Source organism: Ixodes scapularis, unplaced genomic scaffold (genome assembly GCF_016920785.2).
Source record: "Ixodes scapularis isolate PalLabHiFi unplaced genomic scaffold, ASM1692078v2 PGA_scaffold8__174_contigs__length_109621045, whole genome shotgun sequence".
In the NCBI taxonomy this organism is placed as follows: Eukaryota; Metazoa; Arthropoda; class Arachnida; order Ixodida; family Ixodidae; genus Ixodes; species Ixodes scapularis.
This window is the reverse complement of record NW_024609883.1, coordinates 2,377,843-2,399,044: the sequence shown is the minus strand read 5'-3', so window position 1 is coordinate 2,399,044 and position 21,202 is coordinate 2,377,843. Positions and strand designations below refer to the sequence as shown.

General features: G+C 45.4%; 1 protein-coding gene across 1 annotated transcript in view; it reads right to left on the bottom strand.

Moving 5' to 3' along the window:
- The window catches only part of LOC8041303 (putative phosphoenolpyruvate synthase), a 394,011-nt gene extending 375,450 nt beyond the window's left edge, over positions 1 to 18,561 (bottom strand). Inside the window, exons 1-2 of the mRNA XM_040214093.3 lie at positions 18,440 to 18,561; positions 2,704 to 2,888 (exon numbers count right to left, since the gene is read on the bottom strand). Of these exons, the coding sequence (XP_040070027.1) occupies positions 2,704 to 2,888; positions 18,440 to 18,554 (300 nt within the window). The 5' untranslated portion in view covers positions 18,555 to 18,561. The remainder of the gene's footprint in view (positions 1 to 2,703; positions 2,889 to 18,439) is intronic.
- Between the last annotated feature and the right edge of the window lie 2,641 nt (positions 18,562 to 21,202).

Here is a 21,202-nt window from a genome sequence, read left to right as displayed (position 1 = left end):
TTCTCGGGGACATCTTTCGGATGCAGTTCAACACCTCAGTGATGTAAAATTGGTCTTGCAAGATTTTTTTTTGTACTTTCAATAAATACTGTTAAGAAGTAACCCCTGACGTTTATAGCTTGCGAAAATATCCATTAGTTTCCCCCTCCGCGCAATAGCAGACGCAGAAAAAATAAAGAAAAGAGACAGCTGTCGATCCCCTTCCCAACTCGCAATTTGAACAAGCGGCCGCGTGATCTGACGCTAATTATATACTGTCAGTGTTCATCATAGTCATGCCCTAGGCGGCTAGGGTTTGGAAAGCAAAAGCTTGGGCTGAGCTTCAAATATTCTTAGAGTGGGGCTGTTATCGTATTTAATTGACATGAGCCGTTACCCGAATGTTTGACGATGCTGACACTCAAGAACTCGTGCACTCGACTACCTGTTATGAAAATCGCTTACCTCACGGTGTCACGTGACTCTCAATGCGAAATCGTGCTGTCATTTTAGATCACGCTGTCAACAAGGCTAATACATCTAGTGACTTCCTCAAATTAAATCGAGTTGACGCAGTGAGTCATGTGGTATTGCTTGACAACAAGTATTGACACCATGACATCACATGACAACGTGACACATCGTTAATCATAGTGCCAATACAAAAGCGCCACGAAAACCCACAATTTACCATACATTGCAATTCTGTATATGGCAATTTGATCAATAGAAATACAGCCGCCAATTTTTTATTCCCATATGTTAATTTTATGGTACTAACAAAAAAGAAAAAATAAATTACCCTGAACCGTTTTGAACCGGTTACCGTTATATTTTTTTTCGGTTCGGTTCCGTTCCAAGATGGCGGCGAAGATTTCGGTTCGGTTCGGTTCGGTTCAGTTCCGGTTCGGCTAAAAATAACGGTTCTGTTCCGGTTTTCGGTTCGGTTCGGTTCCGGTTTGAAACCCTGATAAGCGCACACATTTACCACACAACAACCTCAAGGGAATACAGGAATAGATAACGCTAGTATAATTGCCCGTAGATACCGCATCCAGAACCTAGGTACGTTATAATGGGCCACTTTTAAAGGTAACTAAGACGTTGATATTGACGAGACATTGTTGTATAAGTCCACAACTACTGCCATTGTCACAGCACTAGAAAACACTCACTACCCTCGAAATGTGACAGTCTGCATTAATATTTTCCAATATGTATGATGTTATTTTGTGTCAATTGTTTGTTGTCTTATCACTGTGTCTTACTTCATTCTACTACAAAACCTTTGGGGTTCAAATATTGATATTGTTGTGATTAACTGGATTATGAACTGCTTAACTTATAGAGGGCAACAAGTAGCGGAAAGTTGTGCTTGGGGCTAGTTTCTTTTACAGTGGTGCTATATGCGGCCGCTCACTTTATTGTTTTTTGTAATGATATTTCTGCTGTAGTCCAACCTAGAATATGTGTGGTCTTGGTCGGATGTGTAGTGTACAGTACAGTGCCCTGTGAAACGCGTTCGGCGCAGCTTTTGAGTGACCCCGTAGGCATCGAACCAGTGTGTACAAGTAATATTTCCCTGAATGATAGTAAGAGCGCTAACTTAAGCGTTACCTCCCCACAATTTCATAGTAGTTTATAGTAAAGCAATATCAAAATCAACACACAAATACCTAGGTGGAATATTTTTTTTTGAAAAAGGTTGATGATCAACGCAGGTAGATTGTTCAGTTTCGAAGGTGGGGAGGTCCCTTAGTTTTTGCAAGGTAAACCTAACATGTCAGCCGCTAGGGGAAAGAGGCCGTATAATAAGCATACGTTAGGCCGTTCCGAGAATATGCTAGGACGGTCCGGAAACCGTTTAGCGGGTTTATGGAAATTCACTTGAGCTCAATCAATCTTTCTCTGCTCGGTGTGTCCTGGAGTTTGATCACCCCGTAAGTATAACGAAAATAAAAGTTCTTTTTTTTATGGAGCGCCATAGACGCCTTTGACTCAAGCATATTTTTCTATTTATTATAATCACGGAAAAATGTATGCTTAATCATACCTCTAATCGTGAAATATCTCACCGCAAAAAGATCACTCTTACAAAGTTCGACCGCATGCCGCCAAGACAAATATTTCTAAACAATAATTGTTTGAGCGCACCACGTAAGATTGGAATTTACTACGAGCTGATGTGGTGTGACGAGGGAATGCTGAAGTGTTCTATTATGCACTGTGCCCGCGTAATATTGTCCAAGGGGCGCTGCGAGTTTCTTCCGAATAAAGAATCAAATTTCACATCTAGTGTTTTATATATGTAGAGGTTTTGAGTTTATTGTCGTTTACGTACCGGGTTGCTGATAGTTTTTTACTTTGCCTTATTATAGGTTATAGTAAGGCAAATCATATTTTATGTTTTTTTCGCACATTAACATCTAGGCATTTATCTTAGCGCATGTAGTTAAGAGAATGTCAATTACACGCTTGGTTGTTATTGGGTTTTACGGTTGAGATTTGCTTGTCTTCGTCCGTTTTTTTTTATCGTTCCCTATCTCAGGGTCTAGAAGATGTCGTTTCACAACCAGCTCGCCTGCACTCTATGAGTGCTTACAATTTGGTTTTCTTGTGTGCTTGCTTATACAGTCTAGAATGGAGTGTTCTCCCTTGCCCTGTCCATATATCAGGCAGCTACTAATATTGTCAAATAAGTAGATAAATACATTTTTTCCTCACATGCTGTATTTCCTGCTCCGGCTGCGGCGCTTCCAGTTCCCACTCGAGCTCCGGATAGAGGAAGCCCAGCTTGACGGGATCTCTCCGAGCCCCGACGTCGTACAAATCCAAGCGGCGCTTCTCAAATCTCGAGCGCCAGGTTGACAGGCCTCGGGACACGGCTTTCTTCAGCAGAAACGATGCTCCTAGAGACGAGGAGAGGACGTCAATACATCTGATGTCACACACCAGAAAGAAGAGAATTCTACGAGTGAGATAAACGTTTTGCAGGGTGAGCCTGCGGCAATAAACTTAGGGACAAACTATCACACATTTCGGAAAGGCGACTGATCCTTCCGTCTTTTTACCGCCGCTTTTATACGCGCAATACACTTAGGAATGTTCTCAAGCAGAAGACAGGATCGCAGCGTCGAATAGGGAGGAACATTCCATAAAGGTAAACATTTATTAAGGCAATACCCCGGCCGTGCCAACACCAGCCAAAATTTAGAAGTGTTAAGAACAAACTCGTCCATGAGACTGTCGAATGGTGTCAACTCGGCCACCGAACCGGATGCCGTGCGTCCTTCGGCGCGTTGATTGCATAGACGCAAGGCCGAGCCGAACGGGATGCGCTCAATCGTCCGCGATGACGCCAAAATCCACTGCACAGGCTGTGATAATTCTGGGCGGCGTTCCCCGAGGAATATGAAACTCCGTTAAATCACATGCCAGTAGCTTGAGTTGCCAACTCCCTCATGTGCCTGGAATTATCTTCTTTTTTTTTACTGCATATGGTACTTAAAGGGAAGCTGAAACACTTCTTGAAAAAAACGAGTTAGAGGTGAATTCTGGCGTATTTTTATCCCGTGAATCTGAATATCACTTTTGTTTTCCCTGAAGATGCAACTAAAAGCGAGAAAAAGCGAAAAAACATTCGACCAGTCGTGACGTCATACTAGGATCTTCGGGCCGCCAAGCGCGTGTCGCTCGTGTGTTCAGCGCGTGCAATGGCAAGCTTGCCAGGTATATTTCCCCGCACTGACACCAGTCGTGACGTCTCTTTCTGACCTTTCTGAAAATAGCAAGAGTGCGCGTACATAGCTTTGACAGGCGCTGAAGATGCGCGAGAGCAGATATTCCGAACGCTCCTAGTGTGACGTCACGCCCCGGGAAGGAGGGGCTTCGGCGGTACTTTAAAAAGTAATTTCTGAAGCCTCCGTGCACCAAATTGAAAAATAATCTTGATATTCCTCATCCTGGAGGTAGAATGAAGGCCATCGAAATGTTTTTTCTCAAATAGAGAACCGCTTCAGTTTCCCTTTAAACAAAACCCGCGTCACTTGAATTTACGGTGTACATACATGTGTCTCCTAAACTCAACTCGAAGATGTGTTTCTTTTTTTTTTTTAAGTCGCCGAATGTTTTATACTGTTTTTTACAAACCGTACCATTCAAGTGCCAAAGCCAAAGCTATATAAACGCTCGAGTTGAGCGACAAGCTGCACCAAGTGTCCTTGACCTTTTTTGTGTTAGGTGCTGTATGCCTAACTGCCATGCCTGACTTCCATAAGCTGTAAAACCTTAGGAGCTTACACGTGTTATGGGACACACGGGTTTTGTTTTAATCAGCGAAGTAGCAGATTGAATTGGGAGCTATGTAAAAACCATTCTTCGATGTTTGTTGAAGTAATGCCCTAGCAAATTTGGTCATCCCCCTCCCCCCAAAAAATGAAAATATGGTCTAGCATCTTTGGTTGCTTACTCTGGAAGGAGTTCCTCTGACCACGGTAGAGAGGTGCTTTTGTTCCATAACCACGCCTCTACGTGGAGGGTGAAGCTATGCATTAAAAAGGACTTCTGTGGAACAGGCACGCACATTTGGTTGAAGTCGCAACTTCTCGGCCTTGCCGCCTTAAAAAGACAGTGCAATTCAAGTAATCTAAAAATAAATTCTTAAATAGGTCACGTTTAAACATTTTCTCGCTAACAGTAAGCAGGCTCTAGAGCGAAAACCTTACGCGAAAAATACTCAAAGGGCTCCACACTTTTTTAGGAACCTAAACAGTTTGTTAGGCAGGGTTAGCACTTGACAACTCCAGAGAAGGTGGCTGAGGTGACACTTAGGGTCGAATAAGTGCAGGAATAAATGTCTCCTGTTGATTACTTACCAAAGTATTTTGTCACTAGCTGTTCCACAGATAAGCGACAGTGTTCTAGTTCTCTATTCCGGGCGCCACAACAAATGTTCTCACGCCTCAACAGTTTCATGGTCATGTGACCAGCGGAAACACTCTAATAAATATCAGTATATTTTTTTCCGTCCACAGTGTAGACTGAAGACATACTATAAATCGGCAATAGGAAGAACTGCGCACCGTTTTTAGTTAAGAATTGACAAATCCCGGTGATTCCATTGCCAAGCCTTGGTTTCAGGTCGGTTTCGCCTCTTATTCTCTCACAGTAGCTGCTATGATGTCGCATTATTGTTTCGATAGTTCTACGACATCTGACAAACTGTTTGTCTCAGTAGACAACACAGCAACATTATCTGTGCAGGCCGGTCTCTTCAATCTTGTGTTTCGCGAGGCTAAGCCCTATTGAAATAACACTTCAGTCGTGATTTGGTATAGGAACCTGTCAGCGCTTTCGCTCCTTTAACCCACCAAACCTCTCAGCCCATCAAATCACTTCAGCAATTTAAACACATTCAACACTTCAGACCCTTCAGCCTTTAGACCCCCTCGGTTTTCAACCGTTTAGACGCCCAAATGATTTTAAACCATACACCGAAAATGCAGTTCAAAGCGTTATTGAATAATTTATTTCAAACATTGAGTTTTTTATGCCTGTTAAAACTAAAAAAATACGATACGATCGTGTTTTTAGTTACAACCGGGCGCAATCAGCCGTAGACAAAGGCCACCAGACCAAATAAGGACAACAGAGTTTTTTGTCGCAAAAATATCTTTCGAGGTACTCACAATGCCGCTGGGTAAATTCTTGAGATGTACGTTAGATCAACGAAGTAAACCGAGCAGGTGCACGACACGCAAACATACACATTGTCAATAGCACGTTTAGTGAAAACCACGAAGGCGCAACCAGCGTCTGCCGCCGTTGAGAAGTTCTGAGCAGAGTCACGTTGTCGTCCGATGATGCCGTCGCAGTGGCGTCTCCGGCGTCTTCTTCGCTTGCTTGATGCTTCTGAAGGCGGACGAAAGAAGCGGCTCGAGAAACATCCACACACCCAGCTGCTCTAGATAATAGGTTGAACGCATGGGACGGGAAACCGCCACTGAGCGTCCGCTCGTTGTGGCGCATTTAGTTTGTGCTCGTTGATGGAGAAAAAAAAGGGCGAACAGGTTCTGACAAAGGATAGATTTCGACTGGATAAAAACGGGGTCGTCTTTAAAAAAAAGCAAAAAGTTTCCCTCCCATTTTCCCCACACACCTTCGCCCTCGTGAGCGAGGAGCTGTTGTCGTTGGGCGCGACAGGATAGTGAAAGTGGAACGTCTCTCGTTGCGGCCACCCAATACGAACTGGTAACGCGGTTTCCCCGACCTATATGCTGAAGGATCACGCGATCTCACTGGTCAATTATTCCCTCTTCCATCCACGCCAAAATGATCTGTCATCTTTTGACTGTAACACCACCGCCTGTTTTATTGTCCTTCAAGGGAAGGCAGTGGCTCCGCGCTGGAGTTGGTCGGAAGTGCAGTTAAAGGCTTTCCCACTGGAAAATCGGAAGGGGTGAGCGGTTCCTTTTCGGTGGCTTCGGTGTAGACGTATGTCAGAAGCTTAGAGTTTATTACAGCCTCAATTTCAGTTAATACGGTCGTCAGTTCTTCGAACTTGCTGTAGCTGTTTCCCAAAACTTTCTTGAGCGAGGACTTTATCGACCGGACCATCCTCTCCCAGAACTCACCCCACCAGGCAGCTCTTTCGATTACAAACTGCCACTGTATCTGCCAATCAGCGAAGTAGGCTTTTACCCTTCCCCACGTAATGTTGGCCATAGTTTCTTCGGGTCCTTTGAAGCACGCTGAAATGCTTTTTCATTGCCAGAAAAGATGACTTGGCACAATCCTCTTCTTGACACAAATCTTCTGAGGGCCATCAGAAAAAGGGGCCGGACATGTCGGTCACTAGTTCGAGGTGAATGGCACTCTGTAATGATGTCATCAATACGGTGACAAAAAGAGGAAGAAAATTGGAGGAGACTAACGGAAAAAAGGGGAAGAAAAGGAAGTCGAGGAGAACGAGGAGAGTCAGGGCGGAGAGCGGACGCATAAGCGAGGTTACAAAGCTAAGGTAGGACCTTGCTGCATTGAAAGCAGAAACGCATAAAGTGAAAACAGAGGTCAACATGATATCGCAGAGGCAACGAGAATATGAAGACCTCGCAGACGACTTGAATAACAGAATGCGTCGTATTAATGTAATTATCAAAGGACTAACGGAACAAGAACGTGAGAGCTGGTCAGACTCCGAGCGCATCGCGAAGACGTTCCTTTCTACCAACTTGCATGTCAGTGTTGGCGAAATCGAGCGCGCCCACCGATTTGGCGCGAAGAAAGCTGATTTTAACAGGCCTATTGTGGTTAAGTTCCTGAATTTCAAAAACGAAGACGAAATTATTAGAAACCAGTACAAACTAAAGGAATCTGCGTTGCGTGGCGTTTGGATTGAGGAAGATTTTTCACCAAACATTCAACTAATTAGAAGAAGCCACGCGATTTCGCAAAGCTACGGTTTGGGGTCAGCAAGTTCAGACCTTATTACGATAAACTACATTTTTAAATCTCCTGATTCCTTTCATTTCACAAAAAAACATAATCATGTTTGCCCCTGGTCGCAGATAAGCCATAGTTCTGCAGTGTGTCGTTGGTTTTCTTTTTGTATTTGTATAATGTTACCATTGAAGTGCAGCAATTGAACTTTGTGATTTTATGTACTGTTTTTTTGTGTGCCGCGGCTTTCTTTTCTTTTTTTCCCCCTGTTTTCTGAGTATCACTACTGTCAACGTGTTCTTTTTGTATAAATTCCTCCCTATGTAATGCCCAAAAGGGCCCTTAGGGTAAATGAATAAATAGCTTGGTTCCGGAATACATCGGCGAAGCTGTCATCCACAGACGTCTGCCGACCTGTCCGCACCGCAACTCTGAACGGCAAGCCTGGCTATAGAGCGAACCGGCAAAGCCATCCCAACAACGGGTTGACTGGTCACCATCAGTACGCCGGCAGCCAAACGAGGCCGGCTTCTGCCACAGGGGAGGCGCCTAAATCCAGCGTAAACCAGTGCCAACCTCGGCAAATCGAACTTTGGATGTAATCCCTTTTCTTTTATTTATTTACTAATAAGTGTCCTTTTTTTTTCCTTACGTGGATTCGGAAAGAATAACAACAACTAGGTGCAAATATAGACGGACATCTCAGTTTCCTTTCTTTTTACGATAAAGAACATTACACTAACTGGCGTCCGCGACAGGACACTGATGGTCCTCCGTGTGGTTTTCGGTGCAACATATGAGTTATGGAGTTAAAGGAGTTCATGGCCCTGGGTGAAAAGCTGGATATCACAGGAACAGAATTACGAACATGGGGTGATCAGGACCGAGCTCGGCAAAGCGAGGACAAAATGGCCGAACGAGAAACTCTCCGACAGAAAGCGGAACTGGAAGAAAGGACGGAGAGAACGCTCCAGCTTAAGCTTAGGGTGATTGAGGCCCAGGGGTCGGCAAGTGACAGGCATGGTGCGGGCGGTGGTGAAGGACCCCAAGGAGTTACTGCGTCACAGTACCTCAGTCCCCATAAGCCAATGCCGTAGTTTGACGACCAAAGAGATGACTTGGATGCGTGCCTGAAAAGATTTGAGGTTCTAGCCATGGACAGGGGTTGCCAAGAGGGAAATAGGCCACCGCATTAAGCCTCTGCTTGGTGAATGCGGCCCTAAATGTATTCGGAAGGATGTCCCCGGACGACTCCTTAGATTAAGATAAAGTAAAGATGGCACTTTAACAGCGGTTTCGCTTTACAACCGAAGGATATCGTGAAAGATTCTTAAGAAGCTCTCCAAATAACGGCGAGACAGGCAGCCAATGCGCCGCGAGGCTAAAGGGATTATTCGGTCGCAGGGTGGACATGGGCCTTCGTCCCAAAACGTACGGCGACCTGCGGGACCCTGTGATCGCCGAACAGTCCATCAACCACTGTCATTTGAAGCAGGGTGTGTTCCTCAAGGAGCGGAGTTGCAATACACTTCCCTTGATGGTCGCGGCAGCGGATAAGTTCATGGAAGCGTACAGGCAAGACAATCTGGCTCACTTCAAGAAGGACCATAGCCAAAGTGGTAATAATTTAAAGAATGACCTGCCAAGTAGCAAGCAAGAAACAAAAATGAGGTGTTTCTTGTGCGACAGAGTTGGTCACCGAGCGCCGATGGCGTGTCCAGACCAGAACAGCGACGCGTAGTATGTCAAATTTGTCAGACATCGGGACGATGCCGAAGCATGCTTTCAGCGGAAAGGTGGCGAAACGCAGCTCTCATGTTTTATGGTGCCTGAATCTGGAAGTACAGGATGCGAGTGTGAAGAAAGTTACTTGCATAACGATGAAACGCACCGCGTGGAGCATACCAACGAAGCGCTCGTGAGTGTGGTGTGCGATAAAAAGGAGCAACAACCAAAGAGACGCATGCCAGTAGAAAATGGAATACTAGACGGACAACCCGCTAAGGTGCTACGAGATACTGGCTGCAACACCGCTATCGTGCGCAGAAAGTTGGTTGGTCCTCAGCACCTGACGGGCAAACAATGCCAAGTGGTCCTAGTAGACGGAACATGCAGGTTGTTACCTGAAGCAATCGTTATAACTTCTCCATACTCTACTGGAGAGGTTGTCGCAAAATGTATGGATGAGCCACTTTATGATGTAAATATTGGCAACGTTCAGGGAGCCAAGAAGGTATTAGACCTCGATCCAAATTAAAGAAGTGGGGATGAGGCTGAAGCAGCAAAGATTTTGCTACTGGACAGGAACATACTCGCCGCATTGAAGAGCCATGTTCCTGCTACTCCAAATCCCACACCCAGCCTCGGGTTTGAAGATGTTGCAAAAGACGTCCATGAAAGGGAACATTCAAAGACACGTCATTTAATATCTGCCGCGGAAGGATTGCCGACACTGACGTGACAAAAGGGGGCAACACCTACAGTTTTTATTTAAGCAAGGGAGTTTTCTTCCGCAGATGCCTCCTCGCAAACGGGAAGGAGTTCCGCCAAGTAGCGGTTTCCAGAAAGTTGCGCCACAATACCCTCAGTCTGGCTCATAATATCGCAATGGCAGTCCACCAGGGTGTCAAGCGTACGAGTGACAGAGTCCTAGAATCCTTTTATTGGCCCGGAGCCTTAGCAGATGTTAAGCGGTTTGTGCTTTCGTGTGACCTTTATCAGAGAACGATTCCTAAAGTAATGGTGTCGAACGTACCTTTGGGGCGCATGCCCATCATTGAGACACCTTTCAAACGAGTTTCTATTGACAACATTGGACCGCTGTCGCCCACTTCTAAGAAGGAGAGTTGGTTCATACTCACCCTAGTGGATTTTGCGACCGGATTCTCAGAGGCCGTCGCCCTACCGTCCACTGACTGAAAGACAGTAGCGGAGGGGTTAATCGAAATTTTCTCCAGAGTGGGTCTACCAAGTGAGATTATTTCTGACAAGGGTACGAGCTTTACCGCCGAGTTGATGAATGAGGTAACGGAGCTGCTCTCGATCAAGCATTTATTGTGTATCCCTTACCGCCGCATGTGCAATGGTCTGGTCGAAAACTATTACGGTACGCTCAGGCAAATGCTGAAAAAGATGTGCGAAGAGAAACCTCAGTCTTGGGATGAATACTTGGCTCCGGTGCTCTTCGCCTACCGGGAAGCACCACAGGCGAGTATAGGTTTTTCTCCTTTTGAGTTGATTTATGGACAACCGGTACGAGGCCCATTGTCCGTACTGTAAGAAATCTGGACGGAAGATACAATCAGCCAGGAGCTGAAGACGACATAATGCTACGTCTTAGAGCGTTAGAGCAAACAATTGAATTAGCTCACCAGAAACTGTACGAAACACAACAGAGTCAAGAGCGACATTATGACCGAAACGCGAGAGGCCATCAATTGAAAGTAGGAGATCGGGCCCTGATCTTGCTACCTACCAGCCATAACATATGGCTAATGCAATGAAAAGGTCCCTTTCCCTTGGTCGAATAGAAAAGCGAGGTCGACTACAAGTTAAATTTAGGTCATACTCACAAGGTTTTTTATATAAACATGTTGAAACGGGCACTTGAGTAATTGCCTATTCTTAAAAGCCCAGACTTCTAGAAAAAGTTTGTCCTAAGAACTGATGCCTCCGAACATAGCTTGGGGGCGGTGCTTATGCAAGAACACGAGGGGACACTGCATCCTTTAGCGTATGCCCGTAAGCGACTCCTGGCACTGGCATGGGCAGTGGAAAAGTTTCATCTGTACTTATACTGTAGGCATTTCGCGGTGCAAACAGACCATCAGCCGCTTCATTACTTAGACGAAGCAAAGCAGCTCAACAGTCGTGCGCTCCACTGGAGTTTGTTCTTGCAAGAATCTTCGTTTCGAATAGAACACATTTAGCACACAAAAAAACGTAAGCTGATTACATTGGTTGGTTGTGATTTTTTTGTACTTGGCAAAAGAACACATCATTACGATCTTTTTTTCATTTTTTAATTTGCGAAAAGACGAAAAAAAAACTTAGAAGGGAGGTCATTGTATTTATGTCATCGATACGGTGACAAAAAGAGGAAGAAAACCGGAGGAGGCTAACGCAGAAAAGGGGAAGAAAAGACAGTCGAGGAGAACGAGGAGAGTCAGGGCGGAGAGCGGACGCATTCGGAAAAGCTTGGCTCCGGAATACACCGGCGAAGTTGTCATCCACAGACGTCTGCTGACCTGTCCTCACCGTCAACTCTGAACGGCAAGCCTGGCTCAAGAGCGAACCGGCAAAGCCATCCCAACAACGGGTTGACTGGTCACCATCGGTACGCCGGCAGCCAAACGAGGCCGGCTTCTGCCACAGGGGAGGCGCCTAAATCCAGCGTAAACCAGTGCCAACCTCGGCAAATGAAACTTTTGGATGTAATCCCTTTTCTTTTATTTATTTACTAATAAGTGTCCTTTTTTTCCTTACGTGGATTCGGGAAGAATAACACCAACTATGTGCAAATATATTTATTTCATATCAAAACTCAAACGGACTTCTCAGTTTCCTTTCTTTTTACCATAAAGAACCTGACACACGGGCAACGGCACAGGTGAAAATGAGGATGTAAGTCTTCCTGTTGTTGCCTTTATCCTTTGTGCTGAGTGGTCCAGCGAAGTCCACTCCAGTCACCTCAAAGGGGGTGGCTTGGGTTACTCTGTCTCGAGGGAGTGGAGCAAATGGCTCGGTGGCCCCTCGGCTGTTGACACGGTCACAGATCACACATTTCTTCAGCACCTTTTTTACCATCTGTCTTCCCCGGACGACCCAGAACTGTCCCCGCAGTTCTGTCAGAGTCTCAAGGGGGCCAGCACGGAGAAGTCGTCAATGCGTCGCATTGGTCAAAAGCTCGGTAAAATGATGATTTGACAGAAGAATGATGGGACGCTTTGCATTGTCGCAAATGTCTGCGTTACTGGGGCGTCCTCCGAGCCTCAGCACCCCGTCCTTTTCTAGATATGTGTTTAAGTCCCGTAACGGAGAGTTGTTTACATATACGTGCTGAGCGCCTAACGCATTGGAGCTCTCTCTTAAACGCCTCTCGTTGAACTTGCAGGATAAGACACCTTTGAGCAAATGCTACTTCTTCGGTCGTCAAAAAACCCTCGTTTTTGTTTTGGCTGTGATGTCTAGGGTTATGTATAAATTGCCGTATCCAGGCAGCAACTCGAACAAGCTTCGAAAGGGAACTGTGGCGCTGCATAGGCGAAACCTGTTCTTTTTTAGTGTTACGTTACGGGCTCGAACTTGTTTCGTCTCTTCATCTGCCGCGGTCATATGAACACCGACTTCAGGGAGGTGTTCTTGAAAGGGAAGATGGGGCACTTCTACATTTGCGAAAAAACGCTTGAATTGCGTTCATTTGGCCTTTAGATTAACAGATATCAAAATGGTATTTCAATGCGACGCGCGGGAGCGCCATACGAGCAATTTCAAAATAGGACTGAAGCCCCGCCCCCCTAGCCTTGGGCAGCCAAAAGAGCCGTCGATGACGTCACGGACAGCGACTGTCTTTCGCGTTTTTCTCGCGTTTAACAATACTTACGCAGCAAATGGTTTGGGTATTCGGGTTCACGGGGTAAAAATACACTAGAATTCACTTCTAACTCATTTTTTCCAAGAAGCTCCGTAGCTTCCCTTTGAATAAGAACATCAGTCCGACCGAAGCTCATCCACGGTGGTGTAGTTTTCTCGCGTTGCTTGAATGCCGGCTATCGCTGATGCTGCCCTTCCCGTAAGCGCCGACCGTAGGTACAAGGACTTCTCAGCGTTAGAAAGGCTGTCGTTGTCAAGTATGGCTTGCTTGTACTGTTCACAGAAGGGTTGCCAATCGGTAGCTGCACCGCTAAACCGTTGAAGCTCCAGTTTCGGCAGCTTCACCTTAGAGGTTGCAACGTGCCCGTTGCCGTCGTTGTGAATCCGCGTTGTACCGACTTGGGGGCTCGCTTGTTAGAGTTGCTCCACCTGTTGTGCGATGGTGGCGATGCACGTGACAATCTTGTCGCCATATTCAATCGTGCGGGCGTAGTTTTGTTCAACATCTCCGTCAGATACCAGTGGTTCGATGGATGCGTTCAGGTTGCTCAGCTGTATTCGAAACTCACTGAGCCTCACTGATAATACGTTGAGGCTTCGCTCGTCTGAGTGGTTTGCGATAGTTGCATTGATGTCGGAGCTCAGTCTAGTTACTTGAGACCTCAGAGCCGTCCGCTTCTGTTTTAGTCGTTCCATGGCGTATCTGGGTCTCGCGGCGTTGCAGCGTCGCTAGGCCTCGTTGAGTAATAACGCCGGTAGCGTCGTTCGGCTCGTTCTCTTGCGGCGCCCCTGGGCATCATTCATTGCGGCTGGAGGCGCCGTCGTTCTTTGTTCTGACTTTATTGTTGTCATCTCGAGTTTTTGGCACCAAATTTAACAGAACTCCGCCGCGAGGAGCGAGCCATACGCCATTTTTGAACATGTATTTAGAAGCCTTCTCAAAAACCGAGTTTTGTTACGCGCTGCTGGTACTTGTACAACGTTTTTTAAGATTACTCCAATGTTCTTTTTTATGCAATAATGAAAAGAATAATCGTGGCACCGAGCAAAAATATCGGATTGCAGAAAGCATGGTCCGGGGTTCGATTCCTGCTGAGCTCTTTGGTGAATCTATGCGGTTTCGATTATTTGTTCCTCGTTATAAAATATTTTGCATGCTTTGGACGATTATGCATTGCCTGCTACAGGCAATCCTTTATTTTGCGTAACTGGCCTGCGCGGAAATCTTTTTCTTCACACCTGATCGTTGCACTTTTCCATGAAATGCAGCTCATAAACACGTTCTGTGTTGAAATTGCAGGATCACGGCGCCTTTATTGCGCGTTATAGTAAGTGACAGAAAATATACAAAAAATATGAGCTCCGTGACGATGCACTTTCGCCACAATCGGCTCCATCGGATCGTAGTGTTAAACCGACCTAAAGTCGCTCCCCAAATGCACTGTCGCTCCCCAAATGCACTGTCGCTCCCCAAATGCACTCACCACATCAAACCTAGTAAACGAGAGCGCAGCGGGCATATGACGACGGAACTTGAGACAAAACTTAATTGATAGCGTGAAGAGCGCGATTAACCTCCTTTCCTTGCAAAACCAAGAGCGCTCACTGAGAATTCAAGGCCCTACAGACACCCACCAAAGAATCAGAGCCGATGGAAAACTTTTAACTAAAGCACGCTCGTGACAACCTCCTCTCGTGAAACAATTTAAACATATCTTGATCATTTCGATGGAACCAGGACAGCGCAGGAGTGTGCCACGTGTGAAGACCATCCGGAATCACGCAAAGCGTCCTAAAACCATTTCAAACCATATATAATGCACGCGGCTTAATACATGCACATGTCATTTTGCGCTCTCGACGTGTATCAGAATGATCGAGGCGATTTCTTTTTGGCGTTAAATTTCTTTTCTTTTTCCTGCGGTGCACGAAGTCGACGACGATACGGGTCACGGATGGGTTGATTGCTTCCCAAGTAAGAGCGCTATCGGTGCGGGCTGGCCGCGATTTGGAAGCGCTTTGCGTGATTTTGACTGCTTGACGTTTTCTTTCAATTGATGATAACGGCCATTGTACCGCCATCCTTATCTCTCGCAGTCCCACTTAAGATAAGTCTGTAGGGACAATAAAGCTGTTCTTCTTCGCCTATATACTCCGAATGGATAAGATATCACTTTAGCTCGTTGATAGCAGCCATCTTAGCACCTTCATAGCCGCCTCGGTGGCTCCGAGGCGAGTGCGCTGGCCTACGGATCCCCATGAGGCGGGTTCGAATCGCGGCCGAGATGCTCGCAATCTGACGGAGGCTTATTGCGGAGGAGGCGCCGTGTAACCGAGCTTTCGGTTGCACGTCAAAAGATCCCCAGTCCTCCGCTGCGGCGTGCCAGATGCCCGTCGTTGTTTTGGCACGTAAAACCCCAAATTCGACTTTAGCGCCTTCATGCTGCTGCACGGAATATTGCGGAGTCCATCTAGGCTTCTTAGGTAGATCCGTCTGGTTGACCACGTGACATCAAACAGAGTGTAGGATCTGGCTAGACTAGTTATGGTGTTAGCTCTGCCGTCTTTTAAAACATTGCCAAAGCAACTTGATAAAAAAGGAAGTAAAAGCTTGGCAGTTTTGCTGGCAACTGCAACTTCTTTGTCCAGAATAAAAACCACAGACTTTGAATATATAAAAAAGGGACCGTGCACAGATATTCCCTCCAAACACAGCTATTCATTTTATTTCGCATTTTCACTTTTATGCATTCGACGACCCTCCCTAAAGAATACCAACCTCCTCCTTACAAGGTAACAATAAACACAAGAAACAACATCCAGTGCCATGGGGTGACCCCAAACCATAAGAGAGAGAGAGAGAGAGGAAATGACTTATTTTTACTCCCGCGTTAAAGACGTTAAAAGGACTTTTGATGGGTGTAGGGATTTAACGGATAGAATTGGGACAGACGGCACAGGTCTCTCCAAAAAAAAAACTATGAAGGTTTATTACACCTTCCAGGAATTCTTCAAAAGTACGTCCGGTTCATCAGACAATTTTGACAAACATCTGGAAACCGTTAAGGATTTTTAAAGAGTACGGCACAACATTTCAGGAATCATGGTGGCAGCTATAGATGAACTTTCAATAGGGAAAGCAACATTTCTTAATCGTTTTATAAGTTTATGGTAACAAAACGATACGCAAAAATAATTACCGAAATTGCTCCCACCAATTGATGGCGCCAGTGTGTTCTTTTTTCATAAGAGAGCAAAACACAGCCTTAGGTACTCGGTCGGAACCGAGCCTAATTTGGATGAAATGCTTACGCAACTCGAAATCAAAGTGACGGCCCATATGTGACGTCAGAGCCGCTAAGGTGTCCGTGCAAACGGACTGAATGAACGGTAAAGGTGCAAGCTCGCATCATAGAGTCCGCCTAGGCGTTTCATTTTAAACCGACACCGGACGAACACTCCATAACGATTTGGAACGAATGAGGGTGTATTAAGTAGAAAGCATTTCAGCTGTTTGCATTAAAAGGGAGCGTGTCTTCGTGCGTCACTTAGATGAAAATAGTCAGACGTGCTGAACGAAGAGGGCCGAGTGTACAGGGACAAGAAAGTAGACAAGACCAAGTGCTCTCTCAAATGAAGCTTCATTGAAACAAACGAACACTGTAAATATCATCTTCTTGGCTGCGTGTTTCCGAGAAATGTTGTTTGTGCTAATTTTGAGTCGCAGAGCACTGCCAGGCACCTATCGCAGAGCACTGCCAGGTTGCCCTGTAGGGACTGTTTTACTCGCCATGCGCGTGATCTTGATGGCATACATGACCATGCATGTTATTTTGCTTGCTTGTTACCTTCCCGGGCAGCACGCGGTGTTGGGCCAAAATGGGAAGAGCATTTTCATAACAAAGTCCAATGATGATCCACTTGAGCCAATCTGCTCCCAGATTGCCTATGCCATTATATACAGTATTCAGTGATGGCCCAGCTTATACAGTAACCAACCAATATTCCAATATTTGATGGGAACTGGCATAAAATGGTCACTGTGGGCTTGTCTGCACCGCCTTGCCAACATTGGACAAACACGAGCTTATAATGGTCAATGTTAGCCTGTTAGTACCATTGACTTATCAACACTGCAAGAACGCAGTGGCATATAATGTTCGATGTTAGTCTGAGAATACCACTGGCTTAATATTGGAAGCATGTTCGAATAGGCTGGTTGAGCTGTGTTCGTTTTGCATCGACAAGTTCAAGATACTCGTGCGCTTGTCAACCCACTTTAACTTCCTCAACGCGCGATATAGGTGTTTTCTGCAACGTATAAGAAATAAAAAAATAACAAGTTACATGAATTATTTATGGCGTTTTGCTGCTTCGTTTTGGATATTAAGGCATCACAAGCGATATGGGCTCATTGGGACAGCCAATTGGGGCCGCCGGTTTACGCGTCTATTCCTTGCCGTTCCGTCGCGGCAAAATGCATGGGACCTTTCGCTCTAGGTTATTATGCTGACTTTATGATCTCAACAAAAAAGCTTCGTACCCCAACTACGGGTTTGTGACGGCACTTTGTGCCAGATGGGGAACCTCTTTGCGATTTACTAGTAGAAGAAAATATTCTGGAATGTGGTTATACAAAGACGGCTCTATGACTTTACGGCACTACTGTTGCGACAATAAAACGCCGAATGCCTCCAACATGGCGTCAAGGCACTGATTGGAGAAGGCACCTCTCACCAGCGACAGGTGACATCTTGTTTCGAAAGTCACTGACGTCACGTCACGTCAGCGTCGCGTTCCGATTGGTTACCGTTTCTTGGTTCGCAAAAGCGGTTGGGACAAATCGGTCCCGATGCGGTTGGCAAAAACGCGCTGCAACCCCTCGATCCCAGCCGCTTTGCGGTCCAGAACGCGGGGATCCGCTCCGCGTTTGCGGATCCGCTTCCAGTGTGAACGCACCATAAGAGCTGCGCTCTAAAAGAAGAAAAGTTCCGACTACTTTTTAAAATCCAACCCAGAACATTGAATTAAGAAGAAAATACCGCACCAGACTGGCTTAATTTTTAGCCTAATCAGCAGCGTGGAGTTGATGGTCACAGTATAAAGAGAAGCGGAAGAGATATAACTAGAGCAGTGAAAACTCAACGCCGCCTTGAGATGACCGGTTGAAGGTTATTCCTGAGGGTTTACCCTTAGTTATAAGGGTCCTTTGTCTCCCTTGTTACCCTTCTCCGGGGATTATTTTCGTCAATCGTTTACCGTTCACAGGACGTTTCTACTGCCAGTTCACCACTCCGCCCGGGAAAGGCAACCCATAAGCTCTGTTGACCGATTTCGTTTGGAGTAACCCGAAGCAGCGCAACAGTTTGATCACCCGACTTGTAGTGTTAAGTTTGAATAACAATGTTCCAAATAGCGAACACAAACTTACCGCGTTTGTTCAACTCCATACATTCCCGTACCAAGACGCCGCAGAAGGCGATCCAAGCTCTTAAGAGAGGAATGAAGTGCTGCGCCGAGGGTAGTCCGAGCGCCGAGAGTTTCATACCTAGGGCACAGAGGCGTGCTTTGGAGCACGCGATGCAGGTTGTACTGTACACCTCGGACAAAGAGATGAATCTGGCTCAATTGATGAAAGCGCACGCTGACACGATCGCTGGCATTTGTCCAGCGGTGGCGTCGCAGCAGTTCTGGAGATACAGATACACAAGGAAGTTCGGACGAGATAGTCGCTACGCACGTTTGAAGCGTCGCTAAAGTGGCACCATTTCCTTTTTCGCTTCACTTATCGTTTTGCGCAACTAACGATCGCACGCGTGCCCTGAGGCGATCCTTCCGCCTTGCGCGGTACGGCTGTATTACGCTCCGACGTTGCCTCATACGCACGCTCCGTTCTCAGAACGTCTGTTTCTTTCAGTGCACGGGCTCGGGCACGTTGGCAAGGCGCGGCAGGAAGCGGCTGCTCTCCATACGAAGCGCATTTCGCGCAACAAGCTGCAGGCCAACGCAAGAATGTTGAACCACGCACAAATTTGCGACGAGGGCTCACGGAAAGTTAGGTCACATAAATCAGAAGCCAAGAAAGGAAACGGAGGGTCACGGGCTCTCCGTGCGCGTCTGCGACGCTCATTTGGTCGCCCGTTTGGAGACGGAATGCTGCTTTTGTTTAGCCGGGTTTACATAAATGCGACTTTAGCGCGTCGACTTCAATCGTTGATATAATGAAATTGACGCATTATACAGATGCGCATCAAGTCGTGCACGATGCTAGCGACACACAGAAATGGATCGGAACGATAAAGCTGCATTTCCTAACCGAGCCGCACAAGATGACTACTTATTATTTATATATTTATTTATTTCAAAATATTGCGACCTTGATGAGGTCATCGAAGGACTGGAAACAAAACATACATATACATTAAAAAAGACAAACAATTAAAGATGTACAAACCCTGTAAAAGAAAGCTAAGAAAGCCTTTAGAAACGTAATATAGCTGAAAAAGCGTACAAAAACGGTCGCATACACTTCACTAGAAGACTAACACTAACACTAGAAGACTAAAGCAATTACTGTATTTTAATACAAATATATCAAATTTGATTTAACGAACAGATTCATTTATGTTGTAGTTTTCTATCGTTCTGGGAAAAAAATTAATATTTGAAACTGTTCAGTTTGGCGCTGTACGGGACATGATTTAAAGGATGGAAGATTCAAGTGTGTTATTGAATAACAAAGGCTACGTATTTTCCCGATTAAGTATACAGTTAATATTCACTGTTTTGTGCAGGAGCTTAAGTCGTTCTACAGCGCGCCTGGAATTAATAGGCGTGAGTCCTATGTCAGCCACAGAAGGTTGTAGACGAAAACTTTTGGTCATATATATTACGAACAAATCTAATTGCCTTTGCTTGTGTTGCGTCAATATGCTTAATATCACACGTTAGATACGAATACAATACCACATAACCCTACTCTGAGACAGGTCTAATCAAGGTCTTATACGCGGTTATTTTACGTTCCTTAGTTTAAGATTTTAAGGTCCTTTGCAGAGCACGACATCAGATAGAACTAATGTGCTTACCCCATTTGGGACAAGGCGTAAATAAAGTACATAAATACTTGTATTCATGAACATGACGCAGAAGTATATTACAACTACCACATTTAAAGCAGACGGTTGATTCTTATTAGCAAATGTCATAACTGCAGATTTCTCAAAATTAATTGCCTCCTGCCACTTCTGACTCCAAATTAGAAACTCTACAAAAGAGTCGTTTAGCAAGGCTCGGTTATCTAACGAGTTGATTTCGTTGTAAAAAGCGCCGTCATCGGAATAGGGGTGAATTACAACTGGAAGAGCACTTGCGAAGTCATTAAAATAAACTAAAAACAAAAAAGGCCCCATAACCGATCCCTGTGGGATGAAGTAATTAACCAAGACATTGCTAGAGCGTACATCACTGTATGAGACAAAGTATAATCTATTTTATAGATAATCTTCAATAAATAAAGCAATTAAAAGAACAAACGAGGGCAGATAAGCCCACGTTTTTTTAACATCTCTCTTCCCAACTTTATGAAATCTTCGCCTAGAAAGTTTACAATTGATGGCGTTCTTGAAACAGACCCTAGAAAAATAGCTGATCACTTCAACACACAGCTTAAATCTGAGTTTATACGTGATGATGCCATCGTGAACTCTTTTACCAAGTTTCACCACTTACCAGCCCTTGAGAATGTGCGTGTGACTGAACAGGGAATTTTAAACTTACTTTTAAACATAGATCCAAGGAAGTCTAGTGGGCCAGATGGCTTGCCAAACGCGTTGCTAAAACGATATGCAGAGTTTGTGTCGAAATATCTAGTAATTATATTCAGCAGGTCGTTAAAAGATGGCGACGTGCCGATTGATTGGAGGATGGCCAGAGTTAAACCGCTACATAAAACCGGAAACAAAGTGGTGATTACTAATTATATACCTATCTCTTTAACTTGTTCTGTCTGTAAACTCCTCGAAAACATTATTAATAAACACATTTTTGAATTTCTCGATACACATAACGTACTCTCGAGCAGCCAAGATGGCTTCAGACGAGGATTTTTCACAACGACTCAGTTGCTTGAGACAGTTCATGACCTTAGCTGCGCCCTCAACAAGAAACGTCAGGTGGATATAATCTTTATCGA